This window comes from Chelonia mydas, chromosome 7, assembly GCF_015237465.2.
Source record: "Chelonia mydas isolate rCheMyd1 chromosome 7, rCheMyd1.pri.v2, whole genome shotgun sequence".
Classification (NCBI taxonomy): Eukaryota; Metazoa; Chordata; order Testudines; family Cheloniidae; genus Chelonia; species Chelonia mydas.
Genome location: NC_057853.1, coordinates 62,786,994 through 62,805,843, shown reverse-complemented (window position 1 = coordinate 62,805,843; position 18,850 = coordinate 62,786,994). Strand labels below are relative to the sequence as shown.

At 40.7% G+C, this 18,850-nt stretch overlaps 1 protein-coding gene across 4 annotated transcripts in view; it reads right to left on the bottom strand.

Moving 5' to 3' along the window:
• Nucleotides 1–1,496: 1,496 nt before the first annotated feature.
• The window catches only part of LRMDA (leucine rich melanocyte differentiation associated), a 938,688-nt gene continuing 921,334 nt past the window's right edge, over nucleotides 1,497–18,850 (bottom strand). For 3 of the 4 annotated variants that reach the window (XR_006292079.1, XM_027829745.3, XM_043550614.1), the window contains one exon: nucleotides 1,497–6,018. Coding sequence is in view for 2 of the 4 variants with exons in the window: in XM_027829745.3 (XP_027685546.1) it covers nucleotides 5,939–6,018 (80 nt within the window). In the remaining 2 variants the exon portion in view is untranslated. The remainder of the gene's footprint in view (nucleotides 6,019–18,850) is intronic. The other variant, XM_043550613.1, reaches the window with a different exon arrangement.

The following is an 18,850-nucleotide window of genomic DNA, read 5'->3' as shown; positions in this document are numbered from 1 at the left end:
GATTTTGACAGACTAGCATATTCCTGCAGAATATGGTTCCATTGAAGTTTTTCCACCCAGTTCTAAAAATCACATAGGAAATGAAAAAGTTCAGGTTCCAGCAACAACATTGATTAAGCTGCATTGCACATCTCCTGTATATTTTCTGATAAGCAGTTCATCATGGGCCCAAATATTCAGAGAGATCTGCCAGTGCTCCCATGGAGTGCCAGAGGGAAAGAGTCCACTTTTTGTACAATCAGGGCCATATTAAATGAGATTTAAACAGAACAGCAACAGAAAGTACTGGTGCAGCAAAGCCAAATTAAGGCTGCTCTTAGAACCTTACATTTTGCATTTCCTGACTCTTCTTGAGATTTTGAATTGTGCAGCTTTTAACAGCTGAAGGAATTTTGTTAAGCATTCAATACAATTTCATTTCTGTTTCTTACACGGACGAAGCCTGGAATAGTTCAGAAAGTTATGAGCATGTGAAAAAAATAAATATAATGGAAACAGTTTTGCAACCTTAACTACATCAGGGCACAGATTTCTCAGCTGTTGTCAGTTTCCATTAGGGGCAGCTGACAGGGGAACAGCATGGGAAATGGTTGAGTCTCATTGGCCCTGGGGCCACTTCTGAGTTTAAGAGTTTCTCTAATTTACACCAGCAAGTTATGGGCCCCACAGGGCCTTCCACTTACTAGGGACTGCTGGAACACACCTAGGTTGAAGGATGGCAGCACAGGAGAAGGCCATACTGGCTGTATACCTAACCAAATCCAGAAGAGGATGCCACGGTCTGGGGAGCGACGTGGGTCTTAGAGGCGGAGCAGAAGTTACGACGGTGAGACACCACTAGAGGAGGGTGCTCCAGTGAAATGAGCGCTAATTCCCAGGATGGCCAGCAGGAGGCACCGCAGTGGTGAGTCCTGACCTGTTGCAGTGACGTTCTATAGTGTGCTTAACAACACAGTGTGTCAGACTTCACCAATGTAACCTAATATTGGTTGCCTTTCTAACAATAATCTCTGTGTCTTCATTATTTTTAATCTGTGTTAAAATAATCCATGCTAACTATCTTTACTGCAATCAGATAATGTATGGTAAAACTGCCATTGCCTTGTCTAAAATAACATGAGCTAATTAACGTGTTAAAAATGTTTTTTTCCTAGTGAACATGAGCCCTGTGTCATTATTTTCCACAAAGTCATGAAATCTAAAGGTAAGAACTCAGTATTGAAGTTTATTGCTGCCAGTATTCAGGCACAAAGACCTGCATGGATTATATTTGATTTGCAGATTAAGAGCTCAAAAAAAGCAAACTTTTACTCATGTGAATAATCCCCTTGATTTAAATGGGAATGCTGGCTTGAAAAAGGACTACTTGCATAAGTAAGGCATTGCAAGATTGGTCCTTAAAGTAGAAAAAAGCCTACTCATTTACTCTAATAGTATTATAGCTAAGGCCCTGATCCTGTTTCCCTCCAAGAACAAACATACATTACTCCAGAAACTTCAGTTTGGATATTTTATTTTTCAGTATAACTGTCACAAATACATTAACAAAACACAGCAGCTAGAAACAGTTCCCTGTAAAACCACCCATCTCCTATTCCCAAATATGGTTAGCCAACAAATAATACAGCTGTCCCACTTCGTTGTTCTGCCAGAGCTACAGGACAATGTAGTAACTCCATAGAAGCAACGTATCTTTAAATCCTGGTGGCTTAGTGACGACCTTTTCTAAATAGCTTGGCAGATCACCATGTGAACTGTTCAGGAGCCACTTGTTAGTTGATAACTTACTGACACCCTCCAACTTCCTCAGAAATCACCCCTGAGAGAGTTTAAGAGGCAACTGATTTGTTTATTATCCTATTGTCTGGGTACACAAGAAGGTGCGTGCACACATACTTCAGCCTGGGGAAGGAAAAGAGAAATAGTTTGATATTGTGTGTGTCATCTCTGCTAAGACACAATGGCAAAATATGGTGCACAGCACAGCTTCCATTCAGACAGCACTGGGAAAGATGGCAAAGTCAGTTCTTACACTGCTGCAAGGCCTTGAGAGGGATGGGAGGGTGGAAAGACTGGCCCCTGATTGAATCTGATTTATACTTTAAAAAACCTGGTACTCTTACTGACAAGAGAGCCCAGACGAGTGCTGAAAACAAAACTGGTTCACAATGAACCTTGTAAATGCTCATCAAAAGCATTTGTGCCCCCTACTCCAATACGGTATATATATTGCACTCGTGTGCACTCATCATTTAAGTGCAGTATTGGATTAAGCAGAGTCAGTGAAGGGAGTTAGAAAATAGCTGGTTCAGCATGTCAGTGCAATATTTCTTAGGCTGATTGGTGGCATTTACAAGGCAACTGAGGACAGAGAATGGTTCTCATTTTCATCATCAAGTTGGATACACCAGCAAATGAGGGCATCAGAGCCCTGATCCAAAGCCCATTGAAACCAAAGGAAAGACCCCCACTGACTTCGAATGCAGCTTTGAATGCAGCTCGTCTGGTGGGTAGCAGCTTCTGCTGACCAAGTATTGGTCTTCCCATGCTACTGGACAATAGGATTGTTCCTAGCTGTCTGGGAGGTGATTAAAGCATTTACATTTGCAATCAATAATTCTACAGTCCAAACTAGTGTTTTCAAAGGAACAAATTGTCCCATAAAATTACATTATTGGAGACTGTCCTGATATTCCAAGAATGGGCAGAGTTATTATGCAGAGGCCTTGGGTTTGGGAACCAGATTGGGATCAGTGAGGGTTAGGAGGGCCATGGAAGGGACAGCCTCACAAAGGAGAGAAGGATGCAGACACCATCATTGTTATTTACTATTTGTACTGTGGGTTGTGCTGAGAAGTGCTGGTCATGGGCCAACACCCTTTTGTGCTAGCTGCTGTACAAACTCAACACAAAAAGAAATCTCCCTGCCCCAAAGAGCTTTTCTGCACATTCACGTACACAAGCTTCAGCAAATGCTCCCAGCCCTCAGTCACGGGGACATAGCCCTCTGCAGCAGCTAAAGAGAAGAAGGGGAAATGCGTGTGTGCTGTGCATGTACGCAGCTTCAAGGAGAAACTGAGGACCCGATGAAAAGGATATTTTAGGACTAGCCTACCCTGAATCTCCACCATGAAGGTAGAGTAATTTGATGCGGATGAGGCGGGGGATCTCTCCTTAGATCCCTTTCCTGTCAAGAGATTGACATATTACAATTTTGAACTTGTGAACAACCTACAGCCCAGTCCTGTAGCTCTGACTCAGGCCCAGTTTGTATCAACACCTAAGAAAGAACCCAGCAGGACTGAGCCCAGAAGATTTGCCACACCCTGAAACAGTATTTCAGTTCAAAACATCTGAGAATGAAATACCTTGCATGCTACAGCAATGCATGTAACACAGACAGCAGTAAACAGTCCCACATGTCTTTAAATAATATGCTAATACATTATAGCCATAAAAAAGTAATAGTTAAGATTATTCAGATGACTATACAGAACTAGTGGATTTTATTGAGAGTTCTAATTCAGCTAACTTTACTTAAAGTTGCTACATTATTTAATACTATTTAATACTAAAAAAAAATCTTTGGTCACATCTCATTCCAAAAATATTATTGCCTCCAAAACATTTCTGAGAATGATACAAAGGGTTTTGACATTACAAAAAGTAAATAAGGAAAAAAAAAAAAAAAAAGAGAAAAAGCATGTGGTCAGTTTGCAAGTGTTTTTTATTGTTTGAGGCAGGGTTAAAGCCTTTGATAGAGACAGGAACGTATATGCAACCAGACGGAATGTGACAGTAGGTTATTCTAGACACCTCGGTTTAGCACCCTGCTGCCTGTAATATGCTTTGGTCAAAACATGAGTTGATGATTCAGAACAGATATTATGATACAAATGAGCTAGGATGGCAACTTGCTGTTATTTTGGTCACTGAGTTAGAAATCTAATAATTATTTATGTCACAAGAGAAGCAACCTCCTGAGTCCCCAAAAGCTCAGGAGCCTTTTAATCAGAATTTGGTTTCCTATCTGTAATAGCCAAATAAGAGACTATGACATAAGCGAAGTTGTGCTACCGTAGCCACAACTCACTTCCCAGCAATTTGTACAGCAGCCGACTCAGAGACAGATCCGAATTTAAAATAGATGGGGCCAGATGCACAGCTGATGGAAACTGTGTAGCTCCATTAAAGTCATCGGAGCTATGCCAGTTTATAGCAGCTGAGGATCCGGGCCCTGTATATTTTAAATATATTTCTATTAGTATATATTTTTATTTTCAAATTTAAAAGTAAATGTAACGCTGGTTAGCAGTTTCATATTGACAGCCATGGTGAGTCAAGTCTTCCGTTCATCCAGAGAGGCAAATAACATGGACAGTAGCAGTGCCAGTTTCCCTTCATTCCTCTGCCAAGGTGCCTCATCATTTTCTGGAGGGACTACCTCTGGCAGAGAAAGACATCAGTCTCCAGTCCCATTCCACCCACAGCATCTGCTGAAGATTGCCAAAATATGGGCCACTTGTAAGTATTTAGGTTTGTGAGAGTCACCCGTCACACAGACCACCAGCTCATTTCATACAAGCCAACAAATAGCCAACAGATGGTAACAGCTCTTAGACAATACCATCATGGGCTGGTTTTGAAATTGCAGCCTAGAGGTGAAAGGCTCTGCATACTCTTTGTCAATCCCATGACATCTAGTCACACCAAACACAATGTATTAACTCTTGGGAACTTGAAGCACAGTAACAAAGGAAATGAGTCATTGCTCCAAACACGTTCACCTCATTTGCTAAAAAGACTTGTGAAATGCTAAGGATTTTCATTTTGTGACTGAAAAGTTGACAGGAAGCCATGTTTACATAATTTGCATGTGTATTAATAGGGGATTAATAATGACCACAATAGGGAGGTGACTAAGATATATAGCAAGATTGTAAATTATGTAGATTCCAACAATGACGTTAGTGATATGAAACAAACAATTGTACCTTATTTTCCTCTAAATATCATCTATGCTCAGCAGGGTTTTGTTGCTTTCTCCTTTCAAAACATTTAATTCTAAATCTAATCTCTGCACGTTAAAAAAATCTTGTCAAATAAACCAAGCATAAGTAGAACTGTCACTACCATAATCAAGCATGTACAGTTAAACAGTGTGCCTTCTGTGTCACATATTCTGCAATGTTAAAAATGGCCCCACTTCTGAATGCTACGATGTAGTAAAACTTGAGATTTAAATCAAAAATAGGATGCTTTGGTTCAGTTGTGTGTGCAAAACTGCTTCGACCCCTTTTCTTCAATAAAAATATGCAGATTCAGTGCTATGCATTGCTAACGTGTTTTCATATCAACATTGCTGACAACATATCCCCCACCCTCTTAAAGAAAGAGCAAAGGAAACTGCGAAGTTTGACTTGTGATAAACACTGTCTGAAAAGGTTTGTGTGTGTTAAACTTAAGTACCTAATACTTGGGGGGGGCGGGGGGAAGGGCTTTTTAAATCTTCAGTTATAGCTGCTGTTTTATGATCATATTGACACTGCAAGCCTCTCTGACTCAACATGCAAACTTTAGATAAAAGCATTGCTCTTGCTAAAACCAACTGAGCATGCTCACTGAAGCCCCAGGTGTGACCTTTGCTCTTCTGTGTGCAGCAATTGGACCAGGCAATCCATCATGGTGTTCATCCTGTCAGGCCTGGTGCTTGGCTGCAGCTGTCTGTCACACTGGTGGATGGGACCTGCTTAAAGGCAATCATGTCAATCTCTATGTGACTACTCAGACTAAGACAGAAAGATGATCTTGACAGGCTTGGCAAAGTCAGCAGAAGGTACTGGAGGACTTTAGTTACACGCAGAAAATGTAGATGCAATTTGTGCTTTTTGTGTGCATGTTTTGTGGATTGTTTAAAGAGGCATGGAACGGTGCTGTTTTATAGCTGGTCATCTCGAATGAATCTGTTGCCTTCCGAATGTTTCCCATAGTAAATGTAGCGACATTTTCCCAGAACACCTACAGTGAAAAGAAAACAAATAAGGAAAAAGTGAGCAATTAGCATGTATGTAATGAAACGATACTACTGAGGTTGGGGAAAAGAAGGTTCCTCTGTGTTTGGCAACTGCTCTCTCTCTTGCCTTTCTAGCTATGCTCGGAAAGCAAAGTATGTTAATTTGAAATTAATTTATTTTAATTAATGGCACTGGGGTCAGCCCTGCAAACACACACTTGAGTACCTTTGTGAATCACCCTGTTAAGCACATATCCACGCCCTACTGCTTTTTGTAGGGATGGCATTGTGGATAGAGTTGTAGGTTTGTCTGTTATTGTTCCAAAATATGGATATGGGGACGAATCTTTCTAAACCACATGGTTTTATTGATAAAAAAATAATACCAGCAAACAACAGCTTGGCACTGATCTAGTGATATAAACATGAAAAAACTCTGTTCAGACATCCTCACAACAGCCCTTTGATGTAAGTAATTATTATTATCCCTACTTTGCAGAGACAGAGAAGTGAAGTGACTTGCCCAAGGTCATCCAGACCTCATTGCCCTCCTTTTCTAAATATAAATGGCTCTACGAGCCAGAGCAATGGTAAAGGGAGAGCAAGGCATATTGTCTGTGGAAGCCATATTTAAACGTTATACAGTGTCCTTCCTGGTAGCTGATATACAGCGATGGCCAATACCCTTACATGGGAGTGCTGTGGCAGTACTGGCAATGCCTCCTTTTGCCCCCCAAGGCATGTGCAGTCAAATTATTATTGCCTCCTGCACAAGGAAGCCATGTGCAAGGGTCTCTCTGTCTCCCTCTATCTATCTTGGGATTTTCTAAAGCTCTCACCACTATAGTATCTAGCTCATCCACTCAAGGTCCACCAACACCCAGCCCATAGGAAACAAAACATTATGTATAGGGACAAAGACTGGGAGGGAATATCCTCATTTACTGTGCAGGGCTTTAAATTTGACAGATCCCACATGAACAAATGGGATCTTATTAGCGGCACCTACATGCAGCATGAATTAAGTATTCTTTTAATAATCTTTATGTAATGTAGCAATATAATTATAAGCATCAAATAAGCTATGAAATCCCTGGAAGCAGGGGCTGTGCTGGATTAAAGCTAATCCCTATTATTGTCTCCTTTTTTAAAGCATCAGGTTAGTAACACATTCCTATGGAAAGAAATTGATAGGCCTATCACCTGTTTTGAAAAACACATTCCTCTTAAGGGAAGCACAGAAGAGGGCTATATGTGCTTTGCTTAGCCCCTTCTCCGCTTCCTTCTCTCCCTCTCTCCAAGTCTCCAATAACCTGATTGATCAGTGGAGCAACTTCCACATTCAAGGGAAGAAATTATTCGCCTTCATAAACCAGTGTCTGGTCAAAAGCAAGTTCTCATATCCTGAGGCGACGCTATCCCATGCAAAGCGTGGTTGTCATTAGTTGGTAGAAAGCTTGGCTGGGCTTCTAGTGGTAGAGCTCTAAATTCAAAGGATATAAACAGTTTATTAATGACCTTCTTCAGACTCCTTTTTCACTGTCATTGATAAAAGTCCTATTTGAGGTCTGCAGTGTTTCTTCGGGACTGGAAGCAAGACTGTTCACGGAGATCTTGGTGAGAGAGTGCTGTTTGATGAATGCTGGAGACTGCAGCAAGGTGTCAGCGCTTAGAAAATGAGGCAAGGACATGAGGTATTAATACTGTCAATGATCTCTTGACAGGAAAACAGATACGACATTCACCGTCAGATTTAAATAGACATCAAGTGCATTAATGACAAAAGGGCAGACTTCAAACAAAGGGGGCTGGATGGTGCTGCGCTGAGCGAGTGCAATAACCTGATCTGAAAAGACACTGTCAGAACTACAGACAGACCTAGAATTGTGTGCGGTGACAGAAAACAGAGATGCCGACAGAGATACCGGTGCCATATTATGCCAAGTATATTCTAACAGTGTCTCCAGCTCTAACTAAATCTGACATCATTTCCTATCACTTATAGTATTCTCCACTGCTCCTGCAGAATATTTCTCCCCAGACATCATTACAAACTCCACTGTAGTTTTAGAGTTACTGGCAGGCCTGTTCTGTCATGGAGGTTGGGTCTAGAGGCCTAAGGATAACCTCAGTCAATCTAAATTTGGAGTTTGCTGTAGAAGTGCGCTCATTTTCACTGATATCTCAGCTACTTGAGGTGATCTGAACGCTAAAGTGTGAGGAGCTGTCACCTTGAATAAAATCCTTAAAGCAAAGACGCTCAGTTCCTGGGATGTTCAGCAAAGATGTCGGACTGTCTGGCAGCAGGAAATGAAATCCAGCTGCTGCTGCTCGCCTGGGGATAAAGGTGCTTGGGCTAGTGACAGTTAAAGTCAGCTTAAATTTTTGAACTCCCGCAGCCTACAATTGTTTAAATTAAGGAAGTGTTGTCTCCACAGAGGTTCCCTACCAAGGCGCACAGCTGTGATTCGATTGCCAGGCAGATTATACACACTGCTCAGAGAGCCTTGATAAAAGCACAGTTGAAAATGTTGCCATGAGACTTTATTTATCATGAAGGTTATTTGTAAAACAATAGGCTTGCTCATAAATTAAATGGTGACTTTTTTTCCCTCCTCCTCTCCCTCCCCTCCCCTGGCTTGAAGAAAACTGTGAAAATTACAGAGGGTTTATATGCTGCAGTAAGAGCTTTTGATGCTACGGTATGGAATACATGGATTTAGGAAATCTACTGTGTCTGACTAAGTAGGAGACAGTTTCCCCTGCACATCTGCCATGTGTTCATTTGTTTGCAGCTTCACAAACTCATGTGTGTGTATGTGTGTACGCGTGCACATGTGTGTGCGGGGGATGACAACATATTTAATGATGTGTGGTGTTTTTAATTAAAATATCTGGCATTGGTCATAATAAGCTAAGTATACTCCCAATGCATCAACCTAATGCACAGCATTCTGAATGAGCTTTCTGCTTGGGGCTCTTGAAAAATGACAACATGAGATCTCTTGAGGGATCGTCTCCCCCCAAATGAGTTCCAGTTTTTTCTTAAGTAGCTGCTTCCACCATCACCATAAGCTGTTAAAACTATAATTATGAAAAAATTACATAGGGAAGAATCATGTTTAAATATACCTTTTATCTTTTAAATTCCCCCTCCTTCAGAATGGATGTTCTAATTATGACGGGTAAGTAACAACCCTGCAGTCACTTGTGTGTGTTGTGGTATCAGTCTTTCTTCACCAACACATTGTAGTGTCAGCAACACGAGCGTTGCCTTAGCTGGGGGAAAACCCAATTATCCCCATAAATAAATAAATACATACATGCATACTAAAGCAAGTAAAAAAATGTTAAAGTCATGTTCTCTCCTTTTAAATTGGGTGTGTGTTTCAGAGAGTTATTATGCAATCGATTCCTCAATGTTCTTTTCTAGAGTAAAATATGTTTTCACTTCTTGGTATTTTTCTTGGGGACCAGACAGTAGAAGGAATTCACAATGGGCTATGGGACAATGCACTTCTAGGTCACCAGTTCAAATCAGCTCAAGTTAGTTGTGACCTAATGCTAAGACTATCTGGTGGCATCCTGGTGCCGTTGCATGAGTTGTTGGCTTTAATTTTCCTAATGCTTTTAATAATTCTGATACAGGTAAAAGGTGCTACCATGTATTAGCATATAGTAAAGTATTTGCATTTAAGAATATTAGTGAAAAAGATAATCTTATTTACATTAGGTAACAAGGACTATATTCCATAAGTAAACCAAAAGGGCATATGATACTTTATACAACACTATACTATGTCTGTGTTCAGGGGGATCCTAAGCAGAAGTCCTGACTGCTTTTGGTCTGATCACATGGCAATTAGTACCAAACTTGATGTCCTAACCAAATTCCAGTTTAGCTAATTTTATTCTGACTACAGTACCTAAATCCCACCCCATCAGTCTGTGTTGGATCAGATATTCATGTTCACACTTCTTGCCTCACACTGTTGGGTAGTGCTGCTGTGGGCTATTAAACAGCTGTCACCTTCCACCAAGAAGCTGGTTACATTTTGAGTGGTGGTTATAGTATAAATGTGTAAACTGCTTTCTGGATGAATCAACACCATTATAACTTTTTTCAAAGGCTCTGGGAGATTTTCTCCCATCATGAATGGGAACTGCAAAGTTCCCTAAAATACTAATTGCAACTTTCCTTATAGGAGAGTACAACCCTATTTACAACTAATATTCACAGGAGAATAAACACCTGTCTACCATCAACTCACGTCTATAGCGCTACTCATTTAGACAAAACACTTCCATTAATTTTAAACATACTTAAGACCATCGCCAGTTAGCAAAGAACATAAGCAAGTTCTTATGGGTAAAATTTTCAAAAGTGCCTGTAACTGAAAAGCCTAAGTCCCATTTTCTTCAAGGTATTTGGGCACCTAAAATGCAGACAGATGCACAGTGGGATTTTCTAAAGTGACTAGAAGTTACCTGAAAAAGTCCCACTAGTCACCTACTTGTGTCTTAGGTGCCTAAACACCTTTAAGAATCTGGTGCTTAAGAGTCAAAGTCTGACTTTCAATGGAACATAGGCTCCTAAATCACTAAGTTCTTTTGAAAATGTTCCCCTACATGATTTGCTAAATGGGGCCTTACATTCCATAAAGAGTTCCTACTTGTTTTAGTTAAAAATAAGCAGGTCACACTATTTATTCCAAAATTATTTATTCCTAAATAATTGAGAACAAATATTAAAACAACTGAATGCTGCAAAAAAGCGTGAAAAGCCCCAAATGAGCAGCTGTAAACTATCTGCTTAGAAAGAAAAGGAGTACTTGTGGCACGTTAGAGACTAACCAATTTATTTGAGCATAAGCTTTCGTGAGCTACAGCTCACTTCATCAGATGCATACTGTGGAAAATACAGAAGATGTTTTTATACACACAGACCATGAAAAAATGGGTGTTTATCACTACAAAATGTTTTCTCTCCTCCCACCCCACTCTCCTGATGTTAATAGCTTATCTAAAGTGATCACTCTCCTTACAATGTGTATGATAATCAAGGTGGGCCATTTCCAGCACAAATCCAGGTTTTCTCCCCCCCCCCCGCAAAAACCCACTCTCCTGATCTCAAAGTGACTATCCTTCAACAAAAAAACTTCGAAAACAGACTCCAACGAGAGACTGCTGAATTGGAATTAATTTGCAAATTGGATACAATTAACTTAGGCTTGAATAGAGACTGGGAATGGTTGATTCATTATAAAAAGTAACCTATTTCCCCTTGTTTATTCCCCCCCCCCACTGTTCCTCAGACGTTCTTGTTAAACCCTGGATTTGTGCTGGAAATGGCCCACCTTGATTATCATACACATTGTAAGGAGAGTGATCACTTTAGATAAGCTATTACCAACAGGAGGGGGGGAGGGGGAGAAAACCTGGATTTGTGCTGGAAATGGCCCACCTTGATTATCATACACATTGTAAGGAGAGTGATCACTTTAGATAAGCTATTACCAACAGGAGAGTGGGTTTTTTGGGGGGGATGGGAGGGTGGGGAGAAAACCTGGATTTGTGCTGGAAATGGCCCACCTTGATTATCATACACATTGTAAGGAGAGTGACCACTTTAGATAAGCTAATATCAGCAGGAGAGTGGGGTGGGGGGAGAGAAAACCTTTTGTAGTGATAAATACCCATTTTTTCATGGTCTGTGTATAAAAACATCTTCTGTATTTTCCACAGTATGTATCTGATGAAGTGAGCTGTAGCTCACGAAAGCTTATGCTCAGATAAATTGCTTAGTCTCTAAGGTGCCACAAGTCCTCCTTTTCTTTTTGCGAATACAGACTAACACGGCTGTTACTCTGAAACCTATCTGCTTAGAGGAGCCTCAATACACCGCTCCTGACAATAAGTGGAGATGGGCTGTTCAGTTAGTTTAAAAACATATAAACTCCCAAAGAATCAGCCCCAAGTTCAACCCTTTCCCTGGAGCATAGATAAGTCACCCTCCATGGGTGACTTAGATAAGGGCATAAATAGATAGATCAGGGCATAGAAGGCAGACTTGGACCCAAGCATAGAGACTGCAGTTCTACTGGAACTTGTGGTTGCACCACCAGGGAGGATGTCTGACCTAGACCGTTTGGAAGGAAGAAGGGTTGTTTTGGGGTTATGGGGGGGGGGGAGGGGAGGAGTTGAGAAAGGAAGTTGGGGGGGAAGGGAAAGGAGGAGGCAATCTATAAGGAACAAAGATCTATATAGCTGGCCTAAGAGAAGGTGAGGGAATGTCAATAGGTTTAAATACACATTCAAGATTTTATGTTCTTATTCTGGACTGAGTCTTCTGAGTTTCATCCATCAGCTTTAATTCATACATGTTTCTTTATTTACATTTGGATTTTCAACAGTTTTTCTCCCTCCAAGAGCAAGTCCAGTCACGAAATAAAAATATCACATTCAACTACTTTATTATTTCCCCTTGATGATTGTTCCATTGCTTGCAGTGAAACTCTCCCTAATCTTACAACCCAGGAAAGAGGCAGTCCTGGGATAAATAGCCCACCTGAATTGGTTTCTCCTTGTGCACTCACACACACACACTTACTACTTACCTTCCTTTGGGCTCATTGCTCAACTAGTGGAGGCCAAGACATTGTCATATCAGTTGTGATACCTTTTAGAGGCAGTGCAATGCTGGAATAACAGCATCCAAAATAGTGATCCCCACTACTATGCAGGGCAAGCAGACAAAATATACAGCTTGTCCTTGGACCTCCAAACACCCAAACATCGAGAAGTCTATCCATATTGGTGGAGGGAATACCGGGAGGGAATGATCTCATAGCTCTCATTAAGAGTCCCTAAACTATTTTACAATATCTGCCAAAGCTACCCAATCCTCACTATACTGTGCTATGAGTGATGGCTATTAGATTATCGTGCATTGCTTTATACAAGCAGAGACTCTCATAGAAAAGCAACTCGACTGTCTCAAAGTCTCAGTACCAAAGTTATCTGGTGTCTGACTAACTGACTGTCTTTCTCATAGGTAGCGGACAGTTTTTTGTTTCTTTCTTTCCACATGATGCCTCATTTGATAGAATAAGAGCAACTTATTGCTCCTTTCCTACATTATTTTCTTCTTACGCTGCTAGAATATCTACAATAGAAAAATGTAACATCTAACTGAAGAGAAAATGCTACTGCTAATACTGAAATCTATTTTGATTTACATTTTTAAAGTACAAGCCATGTAAAGGTGCTGTAGATGCTATGGGAATCTAAGAGTCACTTTAACATGGCAAGTAGTTTGAGTGGTTAGAAGAGGAAACTAGGGAGTCAGAAATCAGATTCCTGGGTTTTAATTTGGCTCTGGCAATGACTTGCTGAGTGGTCTTGGGGAGTCACTCTGACTGCTCTGTGCCTCAGTTTCCCCATCTGTAAAATGGGGAACATGCCATGGTGTTGCCAAACAACATTTAAAGAAATGTAAAACCATGAACAACTGTCACTTGGGGAAGTGGGAGAGTTGGGCCAGCCTTTGCCCTCAGCATGCAGCAACTCTAACCTCATCGCATACAGGACTCCGGCTCAGATGATAACTACAGGAAAGTGATTGTAATGGAATCTGAGTGTGCCACAAGTAAACTTGCTCACTGGTGGCTGCAGCTCCCCAACTGCCAGACTAGAGGCTGAATTCAAGTCACTGGCTCGTAATTTTCAGGTTATAAATCAGAGCAGCAGAAGCAGGAGCCAGCAGAGAATGAGATAAATGCTGAGCTGGCCAGCCCTTCCCCTGCTTGCACTTTGGGCCAATATCAGTGGGGAGAATCATCTGCAGCCCCTCCCAAATGACCTGCCAGAAACTGCTCTGGGGCACTAGGCCTCAGCTGTAACCCCTACATATGGCCTGAAGCTTCTGCAGCAGGCTACAATAGGCCCAAATCATGAAAGACCCAGACCCGGGTCTGTTTAAAATAGACTTCAGACTCGAAGCTTCCTGATGTCACAATGGACTTGGACTTTTTTGGACTATGAACTTCCCCTCCTTCACTGTATCAATCTCCTCTCCTCTTCCCTTTTTATTCCTAACAATTTATCCACCATTCTCTGCTCCCCCACAAATAAATCCCATGGAATGAACAAGTCATGGGCCACCCACCCTAACCACTTGTTTGCATGGCTATCTTGAATTCCCTTCCCCCATCCTTGGGCTGCTTTTGTCCTCTTAGATTGTAAGCACTGCACAGTGAAGCCTCAATGCTGACTGAGGACCACTGTATGCTACCAAAATACACTTGATAAATAGTAAGAATCAGGCTTAGATTTCAGCAGCTTCTAATGAGTGAAAGGTTTTGAGTTATGCCATTCTCTGCTCTGCCTTCTCCAGCTGAAGTCATTGCATGTGACTCCAAATACCTATATGAGCGTTGGCTTACAAGACTAGCAATACCCTGGCACCAAAAGTAGTAATGAACTAAGATGACATCAGGAAATGCTATCAGAAATACCAAAGAAAAAGATACACAAATATTAACTCTTCTTACATTATAAACTAACAGTCTTTTAATTGATTTTTTAAGAGAACGAAAGTGCTAAATGTAAGCAGAAATAATGGGCTAGTCCTCCAAAAGTAGCTGCACATATAGGCAGCTTCGTAAGGCCGAGGGTAGCGCTCAGCTGCCACAGCCCAGAGCGAGCTCCATCTTCATCAAAGAAGCAATCGGATACTATGATGATGGGTACAGTATAGAACAACAGATCTCCCCATAATAGAGGGGAATGTGACCAATTGCACCACTCTTCAAGACAGTGAAGATCTTTTAGGTGGTGGGCTGCTGTCCTGCACCTTCTGCTGTGTCTAGAAGAGCTAGCATAACCCACCATATTAGTCATGGGACTGCAATGGCTACAAATCTCCATAGCCCCTATGCAAGGGTGCCAAGAAAGTGATGATTCATTCTCCCCGAATATACATGCCTTCCGGTTGATCAGATTATTTCCAGGAACCAAGTCAAACCCATATTTAGTCCACGGCAATAACATTGGCATTATGCACCTAACTTTATCAAACAGGGAAGAATCAGAACAAGCAAGTGAGACCATGAAATTATGGCAACTATCCTGCACAGACAAGTACTGTGTCATGTCAAGGCTCACTGGCCTGGTTGTAGGAAGGAAAAAAAGCAGGAAGGAAAGCAGTCAACAGGGAGAGGATGTTGGAAAAATTTGCAATGAAGGTGATAGGAATACAAAGATGTGAAGTTTGCATCCCAGGCCAGGGGAGGCTGCATAAATGTTCAGTGTAAACGAGCAGTCGAGCTGATGTGTGATAAAGTGCAGCCTGCTGTAAATACACTTCAGGGCTCCCAGTGCAGCTGGGGATGAAACTTGTAATTTAAAAAAAAAAAAAAAGAGGAGGACAGGGCAAAAAAATGCACTGCAAGCTTTTTCTCACATAATCTGTTACTGGAAAATTGAGAAGCTTGTCCAAGTCCGTGGGAATAAGCTGATGAGCTGATACTTAATAATAAACCATATTGTGTCATGGTGCAGAGTCATCTAGATCCATTCAGGCCACAAACTATATTACTTTATACAGCCCTGGCTGACATACATTTAAAGCCCTCTACACATTAAGGACCCATTAGGCTGACAGATTAAAAGTTATCTTGGAGCTAATGTTTCCATTATGTGTGTCCTGGCAGTGGAACAATCAACACATTGTTCCTCAGATGTCATACTTTGTTTAAAGCAAAGAAGAAAAGGAGGATAGCTCTCCCTCCTTGAATGACATTGACATGATCAGCTTTGATCTGGGCATGTGCTGTCTACAGATCATCTACGGCTGGCTAAAACAAAACCATTAAGGGCAAATCACTTTAAATCATTAATCAGTTCTGTACTGTCCAGGGTAGTTCAGTAATATTATAAGGGCCCACATTTCTGCACTGGGACTTCTTAGCAATCCTTCCACACTTCTGATGATGATTGCAATATGCTGACTTTTTTTCCTATTAAAAACAAAGCAAACAAACAGCCCTCCCCCTCCCACCACTCAGATGTGTGTCTTCACCATTGTTGCTATTTCAAATGACTCTGTGGATGTGACAAGCCTAGAGGTCAGTATGAACATTTTCTTGTTGAATATTTTGGATTTTTAAAAAAGGGTGGAGTGAAATTTAAAAAATAATCAAGCACATACTTGTATTTTTATTTACTGGAGTTACTGAGCACCAGAAACACTGGCTATAAAGATATCAACTTTTCCAGAGGTTAACTTTTACATATGAACTGAGGCTCAAATTTATATAGATTGGATACCTTCAAAGGGAAACAACTATGAATTTACAATATCTGTTTGTACTTTACGTGTCTCATTTTCTCATATGTATTATAAATAGAGTGGATAAAAGATGGAAATGTTTCCAAAGAGCATGCAAGGATCAGATGCAAATCAGGTAAAATTTGTTAAATGCCCCTCACTCTCCATTCCTAGATTGAAGTCACAAAAACTAAAGTTATTTATTAATAGCCGAGTGCTCCAAGCTGGACTACTTCCACTTATTTTAGCTACTAACACAACAGCTGCGCTCCTTCCTCTGTCTCCCCCCTCGCACACAAAAAAAGCACGCACACAACAAAAAACCAAACAAACCTCATGCTGATTTCTCTTTAGTCAATTTAAAGTTGAGGTCATCACCACTAGAGGGCAGCATCCCTTTGTCTATTAAACTGGCTAAAACAGCAAACTAAATATTCCCCTATGACAATTAAACAATACTGTTCCTTAGTTTTGCAGCCAAGTTTATGTTCTATAATGGTCAAATCTTATAGTTATACAATCTGTGCTTTTAACCTTTTACCTGGAAGCCTGATTTCTGGTGGACTAACCTCAGTGAACATCAATTTGGGTATATGGGTGGCTACAAAAAGAAGTCATAGAATCATAGACTATCAGGGAGGAAGGGACCTCAGGAGGTCATCTAGTCCAACCCCCTGCTCAAAGCAGGACCAATCCCTCACTATTTAGTTTCAATATGTTTCATAGAGGGAATAAATATACATACAAATTGAATTGATTGTTGTGAATTATGTTTCTTTTATTTCTACTAATGCAACAACATGATCACTGCATTGATGCAAGTGATACTTCTAATGTATTCAGAATGGTGGGCAAGGAGGTTTGAAAATCTTATCCTTACTGCATATTAAAGTTCAGCTGCTCTGTCAACTCCTCCCATATAATCTTAGAAGACTCTCAGTTGATTTGACTAACATATGCAAAAGTGACATTTCTGTAGGCTGCTCTCCACTTTGGGTTACACTCTACTAATAATACCTCCATTAATCAGCAACAGAATTAAACCATAAAGAATGCTAGAGCTATTAGGGAAACAGAGGATGAATATAATTATATTGTACTTCACAAAGTTTAGGAATGCGCAGATTGCATTAGCAGTAAAAGGAAAAAAAGGAAAGTAAGCTCTTTCAGTAACTGTGATAGGATTAAATAAATGTACCATGATTTATGTGGTAGAAAGTAAACTTTTGGAATAATTGTTCGGAAAGTCTGCAAGCATTCCAGCAAAATTACAAATTCTTATATGAGCAGCAGGGCCCTTCTGGAGAGTTTAGAAGTAAATTTGGCTCATCTCATGAGTAAAATTTGCTTTTTGGATCTCAGATGTTTTCTGTTGGAGGAGTTCACATTTAAAAAAAAAAAAAAAAATCCATCCACAATTCAGTCTGGCTCAACTGGTTTGAAATTTCTCAAGAGAGTCATTTGAGATAAAGACCAAGTTTCTTCCCCAGCTTTAAAAATAAAAAAGCAAGTCTCTCAAAATTAAAGAGCACGGTTAAACAGTGCTGCTGTCATATTATGATACTGTGACTATCAATTAGGGGAATGTTCTTTGTATACGGTTACTCATTCCCTTCCATAAGCCATTCATCAGAAACAAAGGAGACTTTTAACTGATTGCTAATGATAGGATTAATAGGATTCTTCTTAATATAAAGTAACCCTCCTTAAGGGACTGGCGCTGCTAAGTGCTGGGTTCCCTTGACTCCCAGTGGGAGCTGCAAGTGCTTAACACCTTGCAGCAGGCATCCAGATCTCACAGAATCGGGTGTTAAAGGTGCTCCCCACTCTTCCAACCCAGGTGACGTATGGCTCAGCTGAAACCAGAAATACATCCGAGCCATAAAGTTCAGCCCTGGAGCCGAACTTCCTGGAAGTTCTGCAGGCATTCAGTTCACTGGTTTTAGTTGGGGCCTGTCTCTAGCTGAAACAAACCCTGCATTATATAGAATACACACAATGATTTGCTACTGCAAAGGGTTCATAGCCTAATTCTCAAACACTGACTGACTCCAGTAGAGAGTGCCAAAACATTGTCACTGTTTTCTATCTTAAACTCTCTCCCGCTCCCTCAGCCTCCTTTTAAAAACATGCTAATGAGGGAGAGGCTGAAGATTAAATCACAATGGACAGCAGAATGTAGTTTACAAGAGCACTCCGCCTCTATCGAAGCTTGTGCTGAAGACTAAAGATAGGAAGCTAAAGAAACAACTCAAAAGAGGCACAGTAAAACCCCTCTATTAGGGTCAGACTCATTAAAATTTAGTCAAAGCACCAAAGACTTTCTAACAAATATTACGCTTAGTAAACATATTGCACTGGAGCACGGATATTGGTGAGAGCTTTTGGAGTGTGTCAGTTAATCAGTATTCAGCCGCTTTGACAGCTTGAAATATTACTCACTTATTTGGCTGGTTCAAATTTGTCACACTTGACTATGTCATAAGTTAACATGTTCCCATATTAAA